General features: G+C 43.7%; 2 protein-coding genes across 7 annotated transcripts in view; both read right to left on the reverse strand.

Moving 5' to 3' along the window:
- Window positions 1–22,420, reverse strand: part of LOC137465072 (sushi, nidogen and EGF-like domain-containing protein 1) — a 179,674-nt gene extending 157,254 nt beyond the window's left edge. The window contains exons 1-8 of one of the 4 annotated variants that reach the window (XM_068176790.1): window positions 22,328–22,416; window positions 22,144–22,242; window positions 17,478–17,513; window positions 17,055–17,185; window positions 16,031–16,312; window positions 15,740–15,881; window positions 15,124–15,298; window positions 14,581–14,720 (exon numbers count right to left, since the gene is read on the reverse strand). In XM_068176790.1, the coding sequence (XP_068032891.1) occupies window positions 15,183–15,298; window positions 15,740–15,881; window positions 16,031–16,312; window positions 17,055–17,185; window positions 17,478–17,513; window positions 22,144–22,207 (771 nt within the window). In that variant the 5' untranslated portion in view covers window positions 22,208–22,242; window positions 22,328–22,416 and the 3' untranslated portion in view covers window positions 14,581–14,720; window positions 15,124–15,182. Of the gene's footprint in view, window positions 1–14,580; window positions 14,721–14,828; window positions 15,299–15,739; window positions 15,882–16,030; window positions 16,313–17,054; window positions 17,186–17,477; window positions 17,514–18,372; window positions 18,461–22,143; window positions 22,243–22,327 lie in introns of those variants that run through there. The other 3 variants (XM_068176792.1, XM_068176791.1, XM_068176793.1) reach the window with 3 other exon arrangements.
- On the reverse strand, window positions 263–13,083 carry LOC137465070 (IgGFc-binding protein-like). 3 transcript variants are annotated; one of them, XM_068176784.1, is made up of 14 exons: window positions 12,949–13,083; window positions 11,718–11,784; window positions 9,539–10,792; window positions 8,528–8,844; window positions 7,715–8,045; window positions 6,674–7,137; window positions 5,123–5,684; window positions 4,353–4,945; window positions 3,556–4,129; window positions 2,368–2,567; window positions 1,572–1,952; window positions 1,045–1,331; window positions 868–900; window positions 263–581 (listed from the first exon to the last, which is right to left on the reverse strand). In XM_068176784.1, exons 2-13 carry the CDS (start codon window positions 11,776–11,778, stop codon window positions 894–896), a joined length of 5,031 nt encoding a protein of 1,676 aa, XP_068032885.1. In that variant the 5' UTR covers window positions 11,779–11,784; window positions 12,949–13,083; the 3' UTR covers window positions 263–581; window positions 868–893. The 3 variants fall into 3 exon arrangements, with proteins under 3 accessions (XP_068032885.1, XP_068032884.1, XP_068032883.1); XM_068176783.1 differs by having other exon boundaries at window positions 868–921; XM_068176782.1 differs by lacking the exon at window positions 868–900.
- Window positions 22,421–22,926: the final 506 nt, after the last annotated feature.

Below are 22,926 nucleotides of genomic sequence, written 5' to 3' on the forward strand. Positions count from 1 at the left end.
CAGTCAAAACACTCCATGCTTGGGGTTGTGATGTGCCACACTTAGAGGCCATAGTGCTACAAATTTAGGGGTCACAGTGTCCTGGACTTTGAGGTCAGAATGCCATATACTTTGGAGCTGCAATGCCCCATGTAAGGGTCCCAGTGCCCCACACTTGTGGGTCATGTTGACCCACATTTAGGGGTAAAATATTGCTACTCATTGAGATGATGACTCCCCCAGTTTTGCAACTCAACAAACAGACCTCAAATTCACACCCCAAAAAAGACAATAGAAACATTTATTGACTGTTGTATCAAAACCAGCCCTTGGCAATATCATTTTTACATGGGAAGAAACACTGGGATTTGGATCTTTTTGACCTGAATTTGATGTATTTCTAGGTTCCAGGGCATGGATGAGACACCAGGGCATTAGGATCCACACAGATTTAATCCAATTGAGAAAAATCCAGGAAAATGTCATGGATTTGAGGCAAATTCCAGAATTTTCCCAAATTTGGGGGAATTTGAAGTGGATCCAGCTATGGTATGGGATAGATAGGAGCATCAACTTCCTGACGGGTCTGGCGGGAGATGTGGCTAGAAGAGAAAGAAATACATCATTTGGGGCATTTGGGTCCATTTTGGCAAAAATAGGGAAGTATTATGCAAAATGGATTATTAATATGCAAATAATGGGTCTTTTTATGCAAAAGTGCGTCAGCATTATGCATAATGGCCTGATTTGGGGAAAAGTGGCTAATTCTGTGGGGGAAAGGGTATTTACTATGCAAAATGGTTTGTTGGGAAAAAAAACTCGGTTTTGGGCAAAAAAATGCCCCTTATAATGCAAGGTGGCTCATTTTTTGGCAAAGCAGTTGCTTACCCGGATCGTTCCCACAGGATCCTGCCTCAGTCGCTGCGGATGAAACCAAAGAAACTGGAAAAGTCCTTCCAGGATCTACCCAGCCCCTCCCACACTGATGTTACTGCCAAATTTCTGAGTGGGAAAACGTAATTTTCTTGGAGTTTGGGGTAAATAAATTACTGAGGAATTACTCACCATCCAGCAAAATCTCGGGATTTCCACATGTCCACCACTTCTCCAACACTCTGGGCATCTTGTCCATCTGGAAGCTTCAGGTCATCTCTGGGGTTTCCATTGAAATTCCCACAGGGGGCACAGAGACGGGAGGCCAGGCCTGAGGTCACGGTGATGGTTGCCTCCCCATCCTGGGTGATGGTGATGGACATCCCAGAGCGGTGGGTGATGGTGACATTCTCAGGGGTTGATGCCACAAAGATGGAGTCAGAAATGGTGGTGGGGGGCCAGGTGAAGAGGCCATTGACCTGGGAAAATTACAGAAAGTTATGAAAAACATGATAGAAAACCAGTTCTTCGGCGAAGGGCTCTAGCTTGGCTAGAGCCAAAATCGCTCTTCTCTTTTTCCAAAAATGGCTAATTATTGGGCAAAATCACTCCACATCAGACAAAGTAACTCACTAGCAGGCAAAATCTAGAGAGGTTTTTGCCAAAATCTCTCTAGACTGACCCAAACCACCCAAGACTCCCTCACCTGCTCCACTCACCCACACCTCCATGTTGCCGTTAACACTGACAACGCCTTCACGGACAAAGATGATGGCAGCCGTGGCTGCAGGGACGTTCATGTCACGACAGTTGCTGACCTCCATCACCACCTTGAACCAATCCGGTGCCTCCTCATCGCAGAGGGCTGAAACCTTGTAGGTGCCACTGGCCAACAGGGGCCCGGTGACACCATCGAAGGTGGTTATGGTGGCTCCAGGCATGACCTGGCAGTGGCCTTCCCTCCTGGCACACACCTGTGCTCCATCACGGGTGATGCACACCTGGTCCTGAGGGCACTGTGTGTCCCGGCACACCAGTCCCCGTGATGGCTGACAATGACATTCCTTGGAGCAGTTGTTGAAGGTGACAGTCTCACCTGCCTGGAACAGGAAATCTCACAGGTTAAGGACAATCTCCCAAATTTTGGGGGAATTTCCTGAATTCCAAAGGGGAAAATCATAGAGAGTGAGAAATTCAGGTGGACTTGGGGCACATTGGGCAGCTCAATCAGTTAACAGTAACATTTTCCCTGCTAATCAGAATCTTTTTGTGTTATTTGTCTTTTTTTCCCATTAATTGTTCCTTTTGTCTCATTAATTAATTTTTTCTCTGTGCTCCCTTGCCAACTGTCCTTTTTCTTCCCCAACAATTGTCCTTTTTGCTGTTAATTGTCCTTTTTTTACCCCAAACCCTCTGGAATTTTCAAGATGGAGCAGCTCAGTGCCCAACCTGATTCCCAGAAAACCAACCCTACCACTCCCCAGCCTCAGGTGTCACCTGTCCTTGTCACCTGACCTTGAGGTAGCGTCCTCTGTGGAGGCAGCCACAGCGCTCAGGTGACACGCAGGTGTCCCCATCGAAGACGAACCCCTCGTCACACTGACACCCCTCAAAGCACCCCCAGCTGCAGTGGGTGGGGCCCACGAGGGCAGCACAGGTGAGGTCACAGGTGCGGGTGCAAAGCTCATAGTGGCTGTTTGGAGGGCAGGACAGGGCTGGAGAAAAAGGTAAAAAAACACCATTGCTGGGACAATTCCAAATTGTGCAGGGTTTTGGTCAAAATGTGAAGGTTTTCAGAATAAAAGTTGTTTGTTGTTTTTTTTTTTTTAATTTGACAGAGTCTTTTTCAAAATGGGTGTCTTTTTCCTAGTTTCACCATTTCCATCAAAATTGGGGCTTTTTCTGACCAAAATTGGTGTGCTTTTTTTTTTTTAATTTGAGGGCATCATTCCACAATGGTGTTATTTCTCCATATTGGAGTGTTTTCAGTAAAATATTATTAACTTTACCAAAATGGCCAGTTTCTTCAAAAATTTGGGGTTTTTTCTTCAGGAAATTTGGGCTTTTTTCCAGAATTGCAAGGGTTTTAGCAAAATTGGAAGGTTTTCTGCAAAATGTTTTTTTTCCAAACTGAAGGGTTTTTTTGCAAAATTAGAGGAAAGAAGTTCAAAACTGTAGGGAATTTTTCAAAATTAGTTAACTTTTAAAATGGTGAGCATTTTTTTCAGATTTTGAGGCCTTTCTCACAATTGAAAGTTTTTAATCAAATTTGAGAGAGAACTTCAAAATTTTAAAAGAATTTTTCCATGAAGGGAGAATGTTTTTTTAAAACAGAAGGGAATGTTTCTAAAATCTCAGCAAAGTCTTTCAAAGATAGAAGGCTTTTTTGATATTTGATTTTTTTTCACTTTTTAAGGGTTTTTTTTAATACTGGACAATATTTTCTAAAACTTAAAGGAATTTTTGCAAAATGTGAAGATCTCTTTGAAATGCAGGGGAACTTGTTCAAAATTTGAGGCAACATTTTCCAAAATGAGGAAAATTTTCCACAGCTGGGGGAAATTTTTTCCAAAACTATTTGTCCAAAACTTGAGGGATTTTTTTCCCCAAAATTTTAGTGTTGTTTTTGTTTTTTTTTTCCAGGAGAAAATGTAGCTTTTGTGGAAAAAAGGACCTGAAGTGGCAAAATTCTTCCTGACTTACGGCAGAACTCCTTTGTCCTCCACGCTCTGACCGTAGCACCAGCAGCTTGGCAAGCAGTGGCGTACGCCTGCAGTGCGTGGCACAAGGCGGCGTGGTCCCCGCTGGCGGCACAGACGTCATGGACACAGTGAGTGAAATACTCCACGGGGCTGACACGTGCGTGGCACCCCTGGAATGGCCCTTCTGCATCACGGATGACCCCACAGGATCCATTCCTGCCGTACATCACCTCTTTGGCGACATCACACCTGCTGCATGGACCACCATCGCAGCCATCATTGCATGCTCTGTCCTTCTCTGGAACCTTCCAGGAGGTAACAAATTCCTGGGTGCTTTCCGCCAGTGCCCCACTGGGCAGCCGGAAGTCATCACTGGGGTCCCCGTCATAGTCACCGCCCAAGCCGCAGAGCCGGCCACGGTAGATATCTGGGACAGTGATGAGGAGGAAGGTGTCTGTGTTGTAGAGGATGCGGATTCCTGCAGCAGTGTGAAGGATGATGTTATTTCCCTCTTGGCCAATGCGGAGGTTCTCGTCCTCTGTCACCAGTGGGAGGGTGTAGCGCTCCAAGTCCATCTGGAATGGAGATAGAGTGATATGTGTGACACATTAAAATAGAGTCACTAGACCCCATTCCACAGAGATAGTGTGGCTGTGGAGGGAAACACCCATCCTCCTTATAATCATGGCATCACCATGGGAATCACTGGATCCTCTCCTCAATCGACATTGTACCCATGGATGGACTCCACCACCCTCTTCATTATCACCACATCACTGTGGAGATCTCCAGACTTACCGTCACCTCCCACCTCCGTCCCTGCTCCATGGTGATGGTGTACCCATGGATGGATACCACCACCCTCTTCATCAGCACTGGGTGACCGTGACTGCCTGCCTCATGCTCCACCAACACTGTGAAGTTGACCAACCGTTGTGCTGGCTCACAGACCCGCGCCAGGATGTAGGTGCAGGATCCAGGGATATTGAAGGTGCGTCCATCAAAAGTGACATAGTGGGGGTCTCCTGACACAACCAACCGGCCATAACCAGTGGGGTGACATCCCAACACGCCATCTTCCACCCGGCACTCCTCATGGGCACCACAAAATGCTTCCTGGCAAGTCACTGTGCCATCAGCACCGCAGCGGCAGCGTTGCCGGCATGAAGGGTAAAACTCGGTATCCTTCTGGTAGTAGCGACCAAGGTACTCACAGCCACACTCAGAATGGGGGACACAGTTGGAGCCACTGAGGACATAACCGGTGTCGCAGAAACAACCCTCGGAGCAAGGAGATGCGGGACAGGAGGTGGGGACGGAGGGAGTTTGGCAGGTGGGCTGGCAGGGGCTCCCACAGAGCTCATAGTGGGAGTGAGGGGGGCAGGAAAGAGCTGAGAAAAAAAAAGAACGAAATAAGACGTGAGAGGAATATCTGAAGGGAAGGGGAGTCCTTCAAGGAAGGAAGGAAGGAAGAAAGGAGGGAGGGAAGGAGGGAGGGAAGAAGGGAGGAAGGAAGGGATAGGGGGGGAAGGGAGGGTCCCATTTTCCCTCATCCCACCCACACTCACCACAGAACTCCTCTGTCCTCCACGTCTCCACAACCACCCCATGACTCTGGCATGCGGTGACATAGGCAGAGACACCCTGACACACAGTGTCGCGGTGTCCCTTGTAGTGACAGGCATCGAAAGCACAGTCCTGCAGGAATGGCTCTGGGTTGATGACACGGTGACACTCCTGAAAGGGTCCCCCTGCTCGGGCGATCACCCCACAGTACCTGTCCCCACGGTATGGCTGCACCTTCACCGCATCACACACCGGGCACTCTGCGCCACAACCAGCTGAGCACCCGGGGACATCCCCCACTTTCCAGCTGTCACCTAGCTGGGTCTCATGGGAGGCACGGTGGCCAGCGGGGGTGACAAAGTCATCATCAGGGTCACCATTGGCGTTGCCACAGAGGCCACAGACGGCACCAGAGTAGGTGGTGGGGAGGATGACACGGGCGTAGCTGTACCAGTCAAAGGTGACAGTGACACCGAAGTCGGTGGTGACAAAGCCATGAACGCCGCGGTAGAACACGGAAAAGTGGGGGTGGGTGAAGGGAAGGGACACAAAGGCACCATCCACCTGCAGGAAGGGGAGTGAGATAAAGAGTGAAGACATGAGAAAAGAGGTTTGAAATCATAATTTGATAGTTTTATTTTATTTTGGTTTTGTATTTTTATTTATATTATAATTTTATTTTAATGTATCTTGTATTTTTAATTCTATTCTTTCTTTTTACATTTATTTCTTCTCATTGATTTTTTACTGGCTTTCATTTTTTATCTTTATGCTTTTTATTATTACTTACTTTTTTTGTTCTTGTATTTGAATTATTTTAATATTTTAATTATGTTTTAATGTATTATATAGTTAATGTAATTTGAGGTTAAAATTGGGGAAAAATAGGAATTTGGTAGAAAAACAGGGAATTTGCAACAAAAAGTTGGATTTAGAGGGGAAAGGAAGATTTGTTGGAAAAAAGGGGAAAGAATGGGAGACAAAATGGAATTTCAGGGATTTGGGGGAACTATGAGGATTGAGGACATAGGATTTCTTTAGGGAAAAGAGGTGATTTTGGGGGAAAAAGTGGTATTTGAGAGATAAAGGGGGGATTTGAGTGAAATGAAGGGTACTTGATCAGAAAAAGTGGAGAATTTGCAGACAAAGAGGCATTTTAGGGGAGAAAATTAAACTTTTTGGTGGAAAAGGGATTTTGCAGGAAAAAAAGAAAAATTTTGAGGGCAAGTTAGGAAATTTTTTGGGGCAAAAGGCAAATTGAGGGAAAATGAAGAGCAATTTGGGGGAAAAGGCGGGAGTCCAAAGGTGAAAAGGGATACTTGGTGAAAAAAACGTATTTGGGGAGGTAAAAGAAATTTGAGGGATGAGAGGGGGATTTGGGTGAAAAAAATGGAGAATCTGGGAGAAAATGGAGACTTGAGAATTTGTCCTTAAAAAAGGATACTTTAGGGGGAAAAAAGAAGACTTTGGGGCAAAAAGGTAATTAGAATGGAAAAGAAGGGGAATATGAGGTAATTTTGGGGATGAAAGGGATTCCTTGAGGGGTTGCCCACCTTGACCTTGCGTGGGTGCTCCTGGCTCATGCTTATGACACTCCCATAGACCTCCAGGTTGACAGTCTTGGTGAAGGACACGGCACGGCTGCCACGGTGGTTGTTTTCCACAGTAACATTGAAGGGGACCAGGGTAGCCTTGGGGGTGCAGAGGGCAGCAAACTGGTAGATGCAGGAGCCTTGGAAGTCAAACCTCACCCCGTCAAAGGTGGTGTAGTGAGGGTCACCTGTCCCGATGCAGGTGTAGTGCTTGTTGGGTGTACACCTGGTGATGCCATTAACCATGACACACTTCTCATGGGATCTACATCCCCCCGGCTTACAAGTCACTGTCCCTGAACTCTCACACCGGCACCATTTCTGGCAGCTCCCATCTTCCCAAAATTCCTCGTGGAGCTTGTAGGAGCGATTGTTGTAGAAACAAGCAGAGATGGTGGTGCTGGGGTTGGCGGTTGCCTTGATGTCTACAAAGGATTTAAGAGCCTGTGAGACATCATACAGGGATGGTCCTCAGGAAAGCCCCAGTGGAATTCCATGTGTTGTGGGCACCTGAAGTCAAATCAGGAGGGCTTAGGAGTATTTTAGAGAGAACCAACCAATGAAAGCCTTCCCTGTAATGGCGGTGTTGGTTACATTGACACCTAAACCAAACTAGAATTCAAGATACACCCTACAAGGACAACCCTCAGAAAAAATCTTAGCAAAATTCCCTGTTTTTTCGGCAACTGGAGTGAGATCAGGTAGATTTTGGGGTCATTCCTTCCCCACTGGTTTTGTTCATGCCTACAAGGGTTGTAGAGTTAATGAGACACCAAGCAGGTTTGGCCTTCAGGAAAATGCTGGTATAATTCCATGTGTTATGGACATCTGGGGTCAGACTAGGTGGGTAAATGGATTTCGGGATGTTTTGGGGTGAAAAGACACATTGTTGATTTGTTGATGTCTACAACCATTGCTCTAGGCTAATACCCACAGCTGAGTTCTCACATGGATCCTCTTCTCCCTTCCCCATGATTTTCACAGATCCCCACATGAACTCACCACACCCCTCCATGCCCTGTGCAGTCTCCTGATCTCCACAATCTTCCTGGCATGAGGGATGTCTCCAGCTTTCTGCCCAATCCTCACCACCTTCACCAGGAATACCATTGGGAACCATGGCTTCATCATCTGTATCCTCATTGAAGTTGCCACAGAGGCCACAGCTGGCCCCAAAATAGCTGCTGGGCACTGCCACCATGATAACCTGGTCTTCATCATAGGTCACCTGCAGCCCAAAATCCGTCTGGAGGATGGTACGACCCTCATTTTGGAAAATCTGGACTTTTCCTTCTTTCAGGGTGGCTGGAAGGTTGGTGGGTTTGTTGTTAACCTTGCAGGGCAGGAAGATGAGGAGGAGGGTTAAACCTCTGCAGGAGGTTCCCAACCCCACAAAAAGCACATACGTATAAACAAAGGGAGAATTTACTTTATGAGTAATCAATTTTCATTATAAATCAGAAGTTTTGCCCTACTTCATGGAGATTCACACCAAGAAAAGCTCGAGCTCCAAATCAGAACCATTTTCTACATCTTCTGAGCTAATTATGTTTGTATAGAGACCAGTACTGGGAAAAAAACACATTCCACCTGGAAAATTGTTTTGGAATGGAAAGAATTCCCCAAATTCTACAGGTGTGGCAGTTCTACTTATTTTTTAAGTTGAACATCAATATTTCAATTATTTATCATCTCAAACTTTTTTTTTTAATGTTTTTCCTTGTTTTTTGAAGGTCAAGCTCACCCAAATATTTTAATCCACTTGGAACAAATGGTTTTATCGAAATGATGGATCTGACACCTGGGGAAACTCACCTGGACAGCCTTGTCCTCACCAGCATGGATGGAGACATTGTAGGCGTAGACATAGACATTGGCCAATGGCTTCTCAGAATGATCCCGGCTCCGCTGCTCCTCCACAATGAAGGGCTCCAGGGTGGGGTCAGCCCCGCAGTATTTGGCCAGGGTGTACCTGCAGCCACCACGGGGGGACACGGAGGCCCCATCAAAGGTATGGTACTGCAGGGATGGGGAGCCTGTGCAGGTGCCCAGGTAGTCGTGGCGGCAGGTGGGCGCACCCTTGTCCAGGTGACAGCTCTCTTTAGGGTGGCACTGCACCTGCCGGCAGGGGTCTGTGGGTTTATTAGTGACAGAGGATTAAATTCTGTTAATTGATTATATTCTTGATATGTCTAAATGTATATTTATTTACATATTTTGCATGGTTTTATATCTGATTTATAATTACATGTAAGTGTTTCTATATTATTTATAAATATCTTTAGAGTATCTCTATGTTTGTTTAGATATGGATTATTTATCCACATAATAGTTAAGTATTTCTGTCATACAGAATAATTAAAAATATAATAAATGTATATGACTCTAAGAAATGTATAAATATAAATTTGTCACAGATATGTTATCTCATATATATATTGTATTTCTTTTTAGACTTAGATATTTATTATTTATTATATGTTTCTATTTATAGTTAGGGATTTTTATGTATTATTTATGTATTTCTTCATTGATCCTTATTCATTTATTTAGTATATTACATTTTGTTTTTTTACTATTATTCCTTTATATTTGTGTATTAGTATTTTTTTTAAATATTGCCATTATAATATTATATAATATCATGTAATGTTATATGTTATTATAATACAATAATATTATTGTGTAATGCTATTATTTTTATTTAATAGATGTTTGTCATTTGCAATATTACCTATAATTAAATATAATTAAATATAAATATCTGTTATTGATATCTATATAATTCTATATCATTTATTATTATAAAAGTTCACCTCCACTCACCACTGTCGCAAGCCCCCTCTGCTCCATAGCGCTTCCCCTGTCCCATCCCGACGTTCCACACCCCAAATGCCGCTGTCTCATGCTGCACACGATGGATTCCAAATCTGCTTCCCAAATTTATCCCGACCCATGAATATTCTGTCCCAGGAATCAGCTGCCATGCTACACTCCCTAATGGCCTCTGGTTCAGCAGTATTCCAGAAGTTTCTGCTGTCTTGGCCACCAGGAGGATGCGGTTGTCGTATCCCTCCAGTGCAACGACACTGTAGGAGTTGCAGTAGCCGGTTATGTCTGTGACACTGACAAAAAAGGGCTCAAAGGTTACTGCACCACTGTTCTCACCACTGCCCAACAGAAAAACCTGGACACCAGCTTCGGAAGTGAGGAACAAGCCTTGCGGGGATTGGGTGCCATAGAGCAGTGAATGGTTGGGTTGTATCTCTCGCGTGGTCTTGGTGACTTCACCATGACCTGTGACACGTGTTGGTTGGGCAGCAGTGACGTAGATGAGGTTGGATTGTCCCTGGAAAGGCACTGGTGGCACAAGGAAGGATTTTCCCCACTGTGTGATAGGGTGTAGCTGTTCCACCACATGATCGCAGCGGCTCAACCTGCCCACACAGGTGTGACCACTGAAGACAGCCACTGGTCTCTGTGCCACCACTCGTGTTCCAGAAAGATCAGCCGCACTCTGGATCTGTGCTGCTTGGAACGGCTCCAGTGGGATGGTAAGGGTTGAGCCACGTCGATGAAGCCGTCCACGGAAGGTGATGTCAGCGTTGAGGTGAATGTTGACTGTGGTGGGTTGATCCCAAGCAGCTACCACAAACTGGGTATTGCGGGTGGGGCCGGGGTTGGGGGTGACCACGTGGTATTCCGTCCCCCACCTATGGACTGGAATAATGACAGCGGAGTCAGCTGCTGTGGGTTTGTCATTGACCATCACTGCGGTGACGGCGGCAGTGGTCTTCACCACCACAGCGTTTTCAAAAATTTGGCTTCCCACCATCTCGGCTTGGGGTGGGATCTTCACCAGGACTGGTTGGTTGGCAGCTGCCTGCACTGTCATCCGTAATCCGGGTCTCTTCATGGAGATGGTGGCAGTGGTGGATGGGGAGAGGCCAGTGAGGAGGAGGAGGCGGAAGTCACTGCGAAGGGTGCGCTGGTCACCATTCTGCAGGAAGGCCACCAGGAACTCATCACCCAGGTGAGGTGGTGAAATCTCAGACATGATGCTGGGGGTATGGAGGAGAGCTGGGGGGAGGAAGAAAAGGGGTGGGTAACCTGATAGATTATTGATTTAATGGATTATTAATTTGATGGATTACTGTTTTGATGGAGATTTGATTGGTTAGATGCATAATTGGTTTGATGGACAGTTGATTTCAAGGATCACTGATTGCTGGATTATTGATTTGCTGGACTACTGATTTCATAACTGGATCAATTTGGTAGATTACTGATTAACGGATTATTAATTTAATGGGTTAATGATTAGATAAATTATTGGCTTGATGGACTTTCAATCTGATAGACCTTTGATTTCATTTGCTAGATCATTGATCTGATGAAACATTGATTTAATAGATTATTGATTCAATAGATTATTGAGCCAACTGGCTTTTGACTTTTATTGGGCAGACTGTTGATTTGATGAAGTGTTAATTTCATGGGTCATTGGTTTTTATTTGACAGTTTATTGAGTTTATGGACTATGGATTTGATTTGATGGGATATTATTTTGGAGAAAAAAATTAAATTAAATTTGACCTGACAGATTATAGCCTTAATGGATTACAAATTTGATGGACTTGGTTGATATTGTTAACTATTAATTTGTTAGATCACTGATTTGATAGAGTGGTAATTTGATCATTGATTTGATTAATTTTTCATAGATTCATTCTCCAGTTAGGAGAGTAAACTCCAGTTGGAAGAGTAAACTCTGAAAAAATATTTAATGAATTAGGTTAATCTGTTGTATCATCATTCACAGGAACAAATAGTTTGAAAAATCATGAATTGGGATGAAATCCCAATTAATTCCCTGGGAAAAAGAGGGAACTTTTGGGCTGGGGAATCCTTTTTCTGGGTTGGATAACCCTTATTTTGAGGCAATTCATTATTTCAGGGGTATTTTATAGCTTTTGGAGCATCTCTCCAACCTGTTTCAACTTACCCCAGAACATAACAATCCAGAACCATCTCAGCACATCTGCTTTTCCCAAGCTACCATCCATGATGCTCTGGGTGCAAAAGGTGAAAAAACAGTCAAATTCTCATATTTTTTTAAATTTTGAAATTCACTAGAATTTTCCCAAAATTTACTATTTCTTGACATAAAACTCACACAAATCCCCAAAATCTGTGTGTTTCAGCCAAAAACTCATCCCAAAAAACAGTGTGGTACAGAATTTGTCCTCAAAATCTGTTCTCATTCAAGCTATCTTCAAATTCACTACTTAAATTGCATTTATTTAAAAAATGTGAATTTTATTGCACTTGGTGCAAAAATTGGCTTTTGGGGGGGTATTTCCACTTGTCTTCCCCCACCATTCCAGGTACCTTTGAATCTCCTTCCCCTATATTTTCTTTCCTGTTTTGCTACCCTTTCCTTTTTCCTCTTCCTATTTTTGTAATTTTCTTTTTTCCTTATTTTCCCCATTCATTTTTTGCTTAATTTTTCCATTTTCTCCTCTTTTGTCCAAATCATATTTTTCCATCCAAATCTCCTTTTGGTTTTTCCATTTCTTCATATTTTTTTCACTTTTCTAGTCTCTCCCCCCTTTTACTCCTTTCCTCCTCTTTTTTAATTTTCTTACCCTTTTATCCTTTCCTCCCCTTCTCCTTTTTTTCCCTCCACTTCCTTCATTTTTCTTTTCTTCTCCCTTCCCTGTTCCATTTTCCTACCCCCTTTTCTCTTGCCTCACTCTTTTCCCTTTTATTCCCCATTTCCCATATTTTCCCTACTTTCCTGCCTTTTCTCCCTGGTTTTCCTTTCCTCTCCATTTTTTCTTATTCTCCCTTTTTCCCCTTTTCCCTGTATCCCATTCTTGCCCCTTTTTTTTTTTTTCTTTTCCTCTCTTCTTTCCCCAGTTTCCCTTTCCTCCCTCTTTTTCATTTCCTCCTTCTTTTTCCCTTTTCTTCTCTCTTCTTCCTTTCCTTCCTTTTCCCCCTCTCTTGTTCCCTTCCAAACCCCAATAATTTTCTCCTCCGCATCCCTTCATAAATCTTCCGATCCCAGTGCTCCCAGGACCAGACCCAGGGCTTGGGTAGTAGGGTAAGGGTGGGGGGGTGTAGAGGTGGGGAAAGGGGAGAACCTAAGGAGTCTTCAGATGTATTTTCCCACTTTAGGGAAAATCTTTCCTGGCAAAAAATCAATCAGTTATTAGATCTATATTTGCCCTTACCTGCCTTCGGCCCTATTTGGTCCCCAGCTTAGCTCCGTATCCCCAAAGAGCTCCGTTTTATCCCCAAATCTGTGAAGAAAACACAATCCCAGGACAGCAGATCTGGCTCCTCCCTCAATTATATTTTAATTTTGGCAGAAAAGGGGGAAAGAAAATTACTAATCCAGGCACTCCCAGGGGACCACCCCACCCAATGACATGAGATAATTTTTGGCCAGAAAAGGTGAAACCAGAGAGAAAAACAGGTTTTTTTTTTTTTGTTAAAACTGATGTCAAAAATTGGCATTACCAGATATTGAGGCTTTTTTTCCCCATGTGGTTTGAATTATTACACAATGACAAGGAGGTGATGGAGCAAAAAGAGTATATTTTTTGAGAAATAGAGGGTGTGATTTGGGAAAAAAAAAAGAGGGAAAAGGGAAAAATGGGAAGGGGAGGGAGGGAGGGATGGATTTAAATTAAATGCATTTTGTGGGTTGAGGAATTGATGGGATCACTAGGCCCAGGCCCATGGCATGAGGTGCACCAGGGGAAGTGCCAGGTCCTGCCCTTGGGTCACAACAACCTCTGCAGTTCCAGGTTGGGGCACAGTGGTTGGGAAGCTGCTAGTTATAAAAGGCCCTAGGGGTGCTCATGACAGCAGCAAAACCTGAGCCAGATGCTCCAGGTGGCCAAGAAGGCCAATGGCCCCTGGGTCTTCCCAGCCATGGTGTGGCAGCAGGAGCAGAGCAGTGACTGCCCACTGTGCTGGGCACTGCAGAGCCCACACCTCAAATCCTGGGGGCAGTTTTGGGTCCCTCATGGCAAAAAAGACATTGAGGGACTGGAGGATGTCTAGAAAAGGGAACAGAGCTGGGGAAGGGTCTGGAGAACCAGGAGCAGCTGAGGGAACTTAGGGTAGCTTAGCCTGAGGAAAAGGATGATTAGGGGTGACTTTACCACTTTCTAGAATTACCTGGAAGAGAGGTTGTTGCCACGTGGGAGTCAATCTTTTCTCCTAGGCAACCAGCAGCAGGACAAAAGGAAATGCTCTCAATGGAAATGCTGGACATCAGAAGGAATTTCTTCACAGAAAGAGTGATTGGGCTTTGGAACGTCTGCTCAGGAAGGTGGTGTAATCACCATCCCTGGAGTGTTCAAGTAACATCTGGTACATGGCACTCAGTGCTGTGGTGTGGTCTGCTTGACATGGGGTGTTCAGTCAAAGGCTGGATTTGAGGATCTTGGAGCTTTCTTACAGCCTTGTGGTTCTGTGAGTAGGAATCAAGGGTGGGGAGGGGTTCTTCTTCTTCTTTCTTACAGAATCTTGTGGTTCTGTGAGTAGGAATCAAGGGTGGGGAGGGGTAAAGTTGTGTCTTGTAAGTTTTTTGTGTCCTGTGATGTCCAAGTGTGTTGTAGGTGCAGCATTTTGGGTGTGTGTGCCAGGCTGTCTGTTGTGGGTTTTGTCTCCTGTGCACATGGCTGCCACGTGACTTCATATTGCTCAAGACCCCAGAAATTACTGCCCAAAAAGGCAAAATTGGATGAATTCTGTCACATTTCACCCTAAAACCCCTCAGATCCCCAGCAACTGTGGGAACAGTGAGGGTGATGGTGACTTAAGTGTGACGACATCACCATGGGTACCATGAAAATGACATGGACACTGCAATGTCTTAGCTGCAATTTTATTGCATTGCTAGAAGTTGACATGATCTTGACCTTCACATTGACTTCATTGGTGATAACAGTGGCACTGGTGATGTCCCTCTGCCCCACTCTCTTCAATTCACCTAGAGAAGATGTCAACAGCCCAAGAAGAAGAGCCACTTTTCACCCAAATCTCCAATACCCCCCCAAAAAATCCCAGTATTCCCCCCAGAAATCTTTATTTTCCTCACAAATTATCCCATAAAATGCCCACCTTTCCCCAACAAACTTTCAATTGTTCCCCAAATGCCCAATTTTCTCCATTAACTAATGTCCCTAAATTCTCAATATTCCAACCAAGATTCCTACAATTCCCCCCAGATTGCTAATTTTTCCCAACAAATCCCATCTCCCTCTAAATTCACAGTGATCTTCCCACAGTCCCAAATTATTGCCCCAAATCACCACTTTTCCCCCCTCATTCCTGAATTTATCCCCCAAATTCCTACTTTTCCTCACAATTCCCAATTTTGTCCTCCAACTTACAACCAGCAGTGGTTGTTCAGCTGGGGAGGATCCACACCTGTCACCTGGAAGTCATCCACTCAAAAGACCCAGCATCCTGGGACCTTGATGTTGGAGGTGGTGGTGATGTTGATGATGGCATCGGTTTGGGATCCAGGAATGTTGTAGAAACTGGTGTCACCACCACTATTGAATCCTGTCTGGGAAATTGCGGGGGGGGGGAGGAATCTAGGAGGGCTGACCCCACGCAAAGGGGTAGTGGGCCCCTAAAATGATTTTAGATGTGAACATACTTGGTGTCACCCAGAAATGGACCAATCCATGATCATCACTATCATGATCATCTCCAGAAGAAGGGTGAAAAACCTCCTGTCTTTATCATCATCATCATCATCATCATCACTATCATCTCAAATATTTGGAATGGGCCAACCTCTGACCATCATCATCATCTCCAGAAGATGGGACAGGGCAACTTGACCTCCCCAAAAATGTTGTGGGCCAATCCTGGACCTTCATCATGATCATGATAATCATCATCCCCAGGAAATGGGGTGGGCCAATCCCTGACCTTCATCATCATCATCCTCAGAAAATAGAGTGGGACAACCTCCCCCTCCTCCTCCACCCTCCCCACCTACATGTGCTGGGGTGCCCCCAAGTCCTGTTTCAGCATCTCCATCACTTGCTGCCCCTGTAGTCCACTGGATGTCCCCGAAGTTGAGGATGATGTAGAACATCTTGGAGTCAGTGGTCAGCACAGCCTGGAAGGTGTTGCTCTATGGAGAAAGGTCACAAAGGTCAAGGATGAGTTGTGAAGGTCATGGATGGGTTCTGGAGGTCAAAGATAGGTCAGTCAACAAGGCCACCAAATGGGTCAACAAGAGCCGATGAGTCATCTTCATGCCCTATGGACCATGGGCCTCACCTTTTCAGAGGTGGAGCCATAATAGGCCAAATGGTCCCAGGTGGCCACTAAGGCCCAGGTGGCGGTGAAGGGGCTTTTGGGGAAGTACTGGGTTATGTGCTGGATGATGTCCTCCAGCAGAGCCAGGTCGGTGGTCTGGCGGTAGAAGATGTCCCCACCCAGCACGTTGTCCACATCTGCCCAGAATGGAGTCACGAAATGGTGCCCGTCCACCAGAGAGAAGGGGTTGGGTGTGTATTGTCTGACAGGCTCGTCAAAGGAGATCACCCCATTGTTGTTCACCTGGAGGTGACACCAGGAGCAGATGGGTGCAACACCTTGACTTGGGTTCTGAGGTCCTTAAGATGGACACTACAAGCATGCCAAGAACTACCACCCATAGGGACCACCTATCAACACCCCAAGATCCACCTCCCACAGGACTCCTCCAAGACCCACCAACAATAGGAACCCTCACCCACAGGACACCCCAACACCCAAAGAAGCCCTCAAGATCCATCAACCTCCCAAGATATACCACCCATAGGAAAACCCCAAATCCTAGATTCATAGAACCCTGTAACAGCAACCACCCCCAGGACCCTCCCAAGGCCCACCATCCATAGGACCCTGCAACACCCACCAATCCCCCTGAGACCCTCTCATGAAGGACCCTTACAAAATCCACCACCCATGTGATCCCACAATGCCCACCAACACACCCCAGGATCCACCATGTGGGGGACCACCCAAAATCAACCAACTGCCCCAAGACCCACCAGCCATATGACCATGAAGGACCACACCATCATGCACCATTCTCAGTATCTCCCAAGTCCCTCCAATCCCTCCCAATACCACCAGCCCCTCTCAAGATCCCCCACCCATCTGAAGATGTTTCAGTGTCCAAGGATAAAACCCACTATGAATTCAAGAAGGGTTCATTTCAGGGACACACACATACACGAAAAATTAAGTAGAAATGGAGGGAAAATTTGGAAAAATTGAGGAAATTCTCAAAAATATGGAATTTGGGATGAGCTACAAACACGGTTTGGTAGGTTTTGCCATATAAGGTGAAGGGAACGGAGAGGGCGATCACCTCAGATGTCCCATCATCGAGTTTGGGGTTGGTTTTATCCCCCTGGTGCAGCCCATAGGGATAGAGCATGGATCCTGTGGGAAAATCAAGATTCGGGAACTGTCCCAAAATTCCCACCCAATTACGTGGATTTTGTGGTGCGACCCACCAAATTTGGGGTTCCCATAGTCTTGGTTACCTAAAAATGGATGTGTCTTCTCCTGGGTTTTCATGGTGAAACTGGGGTGAAAGGGAATGACCCCAGTGGAATTACAGGGGGAACACATGGATTTTGGGAGAATAGTGGGAAAATGGTATGATGTGGGTGGGAGAAAGTCTGATTTAGGTGGAAATAATGTTTTTTAGGGCAAAGTCCTCTAAATTCACCTTTTTCAGATGAGGTTTTGGTGTCCACCATGGAACCTGGAGAAGAAATAGGAGGGAAAATCAGTTGATCAAGCATTTTTCCAGCAGGGATGAAAATGACAACACTTTTCAGAAACAAATATTTACCTAAAATCAGGAGGAAGAAAACACCGGAGGGTGATATCCTCGACTCTAAAATAACTGAAAAAAAACTGGAAAACTTTAAAAAAACTACAAATACACCCAAACAAGCAAACCAACAACACTCCCCAAAAGAGATTATGCAGCAAAATGAAGTTACAGAGGCAAAAAAAAATTCACATTAAAACACCAAACACACACTTTGTCCAAGAATTTCATGTGGAGGGTTTTGTGTATGTGTGGTACCTTAACAATTTTTAGAAAGAATTGAAGAATTTGAAAAGTTGGCTTTTTGATTTAATTATAGTACATTTTTAGTAGTAATTTAATTTAATTCAGGAGATTTAAAATTTTGATTTAATTTTAAAATTTTAATTTACAATGATTCAATTTTAATTAAAAAATTTATGTAAGTGAACATTATTTCATATAATTTCAATTTTTAATTCTAAATGCATTGCCTTTTTATTTAATGGAGTTCTTAGATGAATGCTATTTTTATTTATCTTATATTTCTTTGATTTTTATTTAATTTTTATTTAATTGAATCTTCAGGTTTTGCTATTTATGTGAGGAAGTTTTTCTCCTTCTGTGCCCAAATTCATTATTTTTTTGCCTTTTTTCTGAATAAAATTAGGATTACTCACATTTTTTTCATGCATTTTTAAGTGATTTAAAGGCACAAATCCTCCTTAAGTGCATGAAAAAAACAGGACCTTAGAGACAATATTACAAGGAATGACCAAAATCCCACCAGAATAAAAAATTCCCTCACCTGGACTTTGATGAAGTGAAGAACTGCAGCCTGAAAATGAGCTCAAATACCCTCAAATGCTGGCTTTCACTTCCTCTTGTTCCTTTTTCTAGCAAAACAAAAATATACTGAACATGTAATTTGCCAACTGCCCACCCATCCAATCTCTCTGAGCTCTCCCAGTGTTCTTTAGAAAGGGAAATTTAATAATGTATTGGGGATTTTAGGCTCCTCCAGATGTATTTTTTAAAGCACAGTTAAGACTTTTCTTGAATAATTTTGGGGGTTGGGAGACACCTCTGGATCCCTTCTCACACCATGTAAAGTTTTTACCCCTTTCCAAACTTTCAACATTCATCCCCTGATTTAATTTTAAAAAAATAGTCCTTTTAAAAATATTTTTTATTATAGATCCTGTATCTCCTTTTTTTATCATCAGGAAGAAAATAGATTATCCCTGTTTATTTGGGATTTTGAGGACTTTTTTTTGTTATTGTGAGGCTAAGAAAAATCTTTACCATGTACTTTGGCCTTTCTTTCCTGGAAGAAAGAAAAAGTCCTTATATGCAGGAATTCTACTTTTTGGAGGAAAAAAAACCCCTTTAAACCACCAACATTTTTAGTGTGGTTTCTTTTTTTTCTTCTAAAAAGAAGTTGATATCTTTGTTTTTAGGGATTTTTGAAGGGAAAAACCTTTTATTCTCATTATTTTAAGGAAAAAAATTCCTGTTCATTTTTTACCTGGCAATTTAAAAGTATTTTTTGCAGGAAAACTCTTTGTTATTGCTCTCCTTTTTTCTTCTTCTTATTTTTCTAAAGGAAAGCCCCTTCATTTGCTTGTATTTTAAGAAACTTCATTTTCCCAGTTCCAGATGTGTTTTTTCAAGCTCTTTAAAGTTGTCTGGCTTGTTGTCTGGCTGGACTTCTCCATAATCTTCAGCTGTGACTTGTCTCATTAATTTTGAAAAAAAACCCAGACAGATTTGGGTTTGTTTCCCTGAAGACAGTGGATGGGGGGGTTGAAGCAGGGGAATTCTGAGGAATTCACTGGATTTTTGGAGGGGCTCCCTGGAGGAGAGCCAGCTGGGATGTCCCTGTGCATTCCCCTCACCCATACCTCTTGTGGGACCCTATCAGTGGCAAGATCCACCCACCCACTTCCAAGTTCTCCAGAATTCTGGGGTCAGTTTCTTTATCCACCCTCCTCCAGCTGGGTGTGATTAAGAGTTTGTGATGAACTGGTCAGAGTTTAATGCTCTCCCCAACTCCCCAACCCTACCCAGTCCTTGCTCTGCAAATGTTCCAGGACATTCCTGCAAGGAATAAAATCCTGTGTGATTTTGCTGGAGAGAGCCAACAATATCGGTAACACTCTGCCAGGGCCTTGCAGAGAGAGGCAGCAGAACTCCAAGGAAAGATTAATGCTGGCAGTCAGTTGGTGTCACTGCTTTCAGTGTCTGGTGACAAGTGGCCTAAAAACCAGACAGTGTGGTATTGTGAAATGCAGGTGAACCCAGTGGGAAGAAATGATGATGTCCAACTCCAGGTCAGAAGGCTGAATGATTTCTTTATTATAACTATGCTATAATACATTAATATACTATATAAAGGAAGGTACTAAAGCTGCATACCTACTTTTTCTAACTACCAAATCTACCTAACTACCAACTTGTGACCTTCTCTTGAGAGTCCAGACACAGGTGGATCTGATTGGCCACCAGGCTCAAATCCTCACCAGAATCCAATTAAGCAATCACCCCAGGTAAACAATTCTCCAAACACATTCCACATGGGAAAAACAAGGCACAGAAATAGAAATTATTTTCTTTTTCTGTCCTCTGTGCACCTCTATGGAGAATCCTGAGAGAGGGAGAGAATTGTGCTTGCAGCAGTGTGGAATTTCCTGCTCTTTGTATCTTAGTGCATCATGGAGAGGTTTGTTTGGTTTGGGGCTGGTTGGTTCTGTTTTCCTCCTGATTTAAGACTTTATCACAACACATGGCTTTTATGTGCGCTGCTAATGCTGGGAGGAACTGCAAAATTGTGCTTGCTAGGAATTGTGCTCAATGATAGTTTTAAATCTTATTTGCATTAGTATCATGTTCTCTAGGGACATAAATCATGGCTCATGCCCATTCCGATTAGTGTTAAATACTGGTTTTCCTTTTCTCTAGATTGGACCAAACTTTCAGTTCAGGTAAGAGATTTACAGATGTAGTTTGTATTAAAATAACTGTTCTCTTCTGAAATTCCACTGCTTCTTTCTATCCACTGTAGGAAACCACCTTGCTGGCCTCCTAACCACGTTCCTTGTAAAGGCACAATCTGAAGAGTCACGTCTTTCAAGGCCGCCCAAAATTCTGGATGGATCCCTTGCTGAGTATTCAACTTTTAGCTCCTGAAGAAGGCTTAGTCAAATGGCACAAATTCTGTCTGCTTGGAAAACTGTCAGTTTAAACACCAGAATGCAGGAGTTTGGATTCCCATTAGTTTTAAACCTTGGCCTTAGAACATTGTTGCTCTGTTTGCCCCTCATTAGGTTGTTGTTGTTGTTGTTGCAACTTCTTACAACTGGAACCAGCAAGAGTTACAACAGAGAAAGAGAACACTCCTCCCTGCCTCTTCCGTCTGGTACTGATCACAGAACACTGGATTTTAGCCTCACTCCCTTCTGCCTCAGCAGCTGTGACCCTAAACACAATAAATTCTTTATTTTTCTGGTTGGAGGGAGGAAGTTGACGTGCCAGCCACATTTTCCTTCTGTAACCTTCACTCCACAGCATTCCAACAGGGTAGCCTCTGTCACTTTCCTCCAGAGCCTCTGGGAATGGCTGTGCACAGGGCTGTGATGCAGGACGTGGTGAAACACTGATCTGATCTGATGAGGCAGCTCTTGTGTTTCCTCTCCTACCGTGCTAATGATCTCTGCATGCAGCCAGAGGAAGTGCACCCTGAAGGATTGTCTGTCTCGCCCAAGGGCAGCCTAGGTCGGGAGAAGAAAGTAGGTTTTAATCACAGTCCCCAGAGTGTGGCAAGGACAGCCCGACCCCATTCTGGGTGACAATGCCATCAGTCACTGCTGCAGACACCTGCCTGCTGCCCTGGCCAGATCACTGGGCTGGTCACTGATACTGCTTCTCTCTGACTCCTGCAGGAAACCTGCTGGGCATGCCAGCAGCCTTTCTAAAAAGACTCTGCAAGCCCCAGTGATGCAGCACAGCTCCCACTCGCTGCTCTGCAGCAACAGGAGGTCAGTGATGGTTTAGTGCTGCACTGAGTTTATTGCATTAATATCCATCAGTACAGGTTTGTAGTGAAAGTTCCTGTACCTGCTCTCTACTGGCATCTCTGTTTGTTTTTAAATCTCTCTGCTTAAGTTTCTCGTGCTCCCTAATTAGTATAGAGAGAAAGAGACACTGGGAACACCTCCCTGGTTGACACTTGGGTTTTATTTATCATTAGTTGCATTAAATCTTTTTGCAATGAGCATTTGGAAAGAGAAGGAAATGCAAGGAGACACACAAAGAAGCTCATTTACAGCTTTGCAATAAAAATCTGAGCACACATTATTAAATTTTAATTCAACTGGCTCATTCTACTTAAGAAATTTCACTTTTTAAAACTAAAATTGATGTAATTTAGAATAACTTGGTTTATTTTAACATTTATTTTATTTCAAAGCTTTAAGATTTTAAACTACAGTTTTCTTGGAAAAAAATCCCCCAAATCTTAATTAGCAAAGAGTTTTAAAAAGTGCAAAAACATCTTAGTCAGAACTCAGTTCTACATCACCTGGAACAGATGGAAGGCTTTGAGCACATCCTGATATTGACAGTAGCTCCACTTCCCCATGCATGTGTAGCTTTACATGCAATCATTTCAGTCCTGGATCTGAATCACACATGCAAACCAGTTATGAACAAAGCTGATCTATCAACAGAACATAACATTTTAGGATAAAATTTCAAGTATTTACCAGGCACTTATCTGTGACTGAATTATATTTGTATTAGGATGCATCTGTGCATGGTAGTGTGAATTAACAGTCTACCAAGATGACAGCTGTATCATGCTCTGGAAAGTGGACCAGCATTGCATTAGAAAGGAATTTTATTTGTTGCCAGCAGTTTTCAGCTACAGTCGAGACTAAGAAGCTCAAATTACACAGATAACTTATTCTGAGAAGCTATTTATTTTGATCAGACTGTAGCTTCCTTTTGTGATGACATTGAACACAATGCACTCAGGCTTTCTATAACCCAGGAAAGCATAAGAGGAGCCAGGTAAAGAAGATTTTATGAAAAAATAATGTTGACCATTGACCATTTAAGATGCACAGTGGGTTAGAAAAAACATTTTCAGAAGAATTAACTTTTTTTTTTACTGTAAGTATTGGTGAGATCTAGTTGAAAATAGTTTTACCTTGGAAAATTTTGTGGTAGAGAACTTCAGTGTTCTCCACAAAACAAATGGGGGAGGTAATGGATTTTGTACATCTTCCTTCCTCTCTTTTCTTTTTTCTTCCTGCCAGGCAATCAGATCTGCTTAACTGTGACTCACATAACCCTCTTGTTG

Source organism: Anomalospiza imberbis, chromosome Z (genome assembly GCF_031753505.1).
Source record: "Anomalospiza imberbis isolate Cuckoo-Finch-1a 21T00152 chromosome Z, ASM3175350v1, whole genome shotgun sequence".
Taxonomy (NCBI): Eukaryota; Metazoa; Chordata; class Aves; order Passeriformes; family Viduidae; genus Anomalospiza; species Anomalospiza imberbis.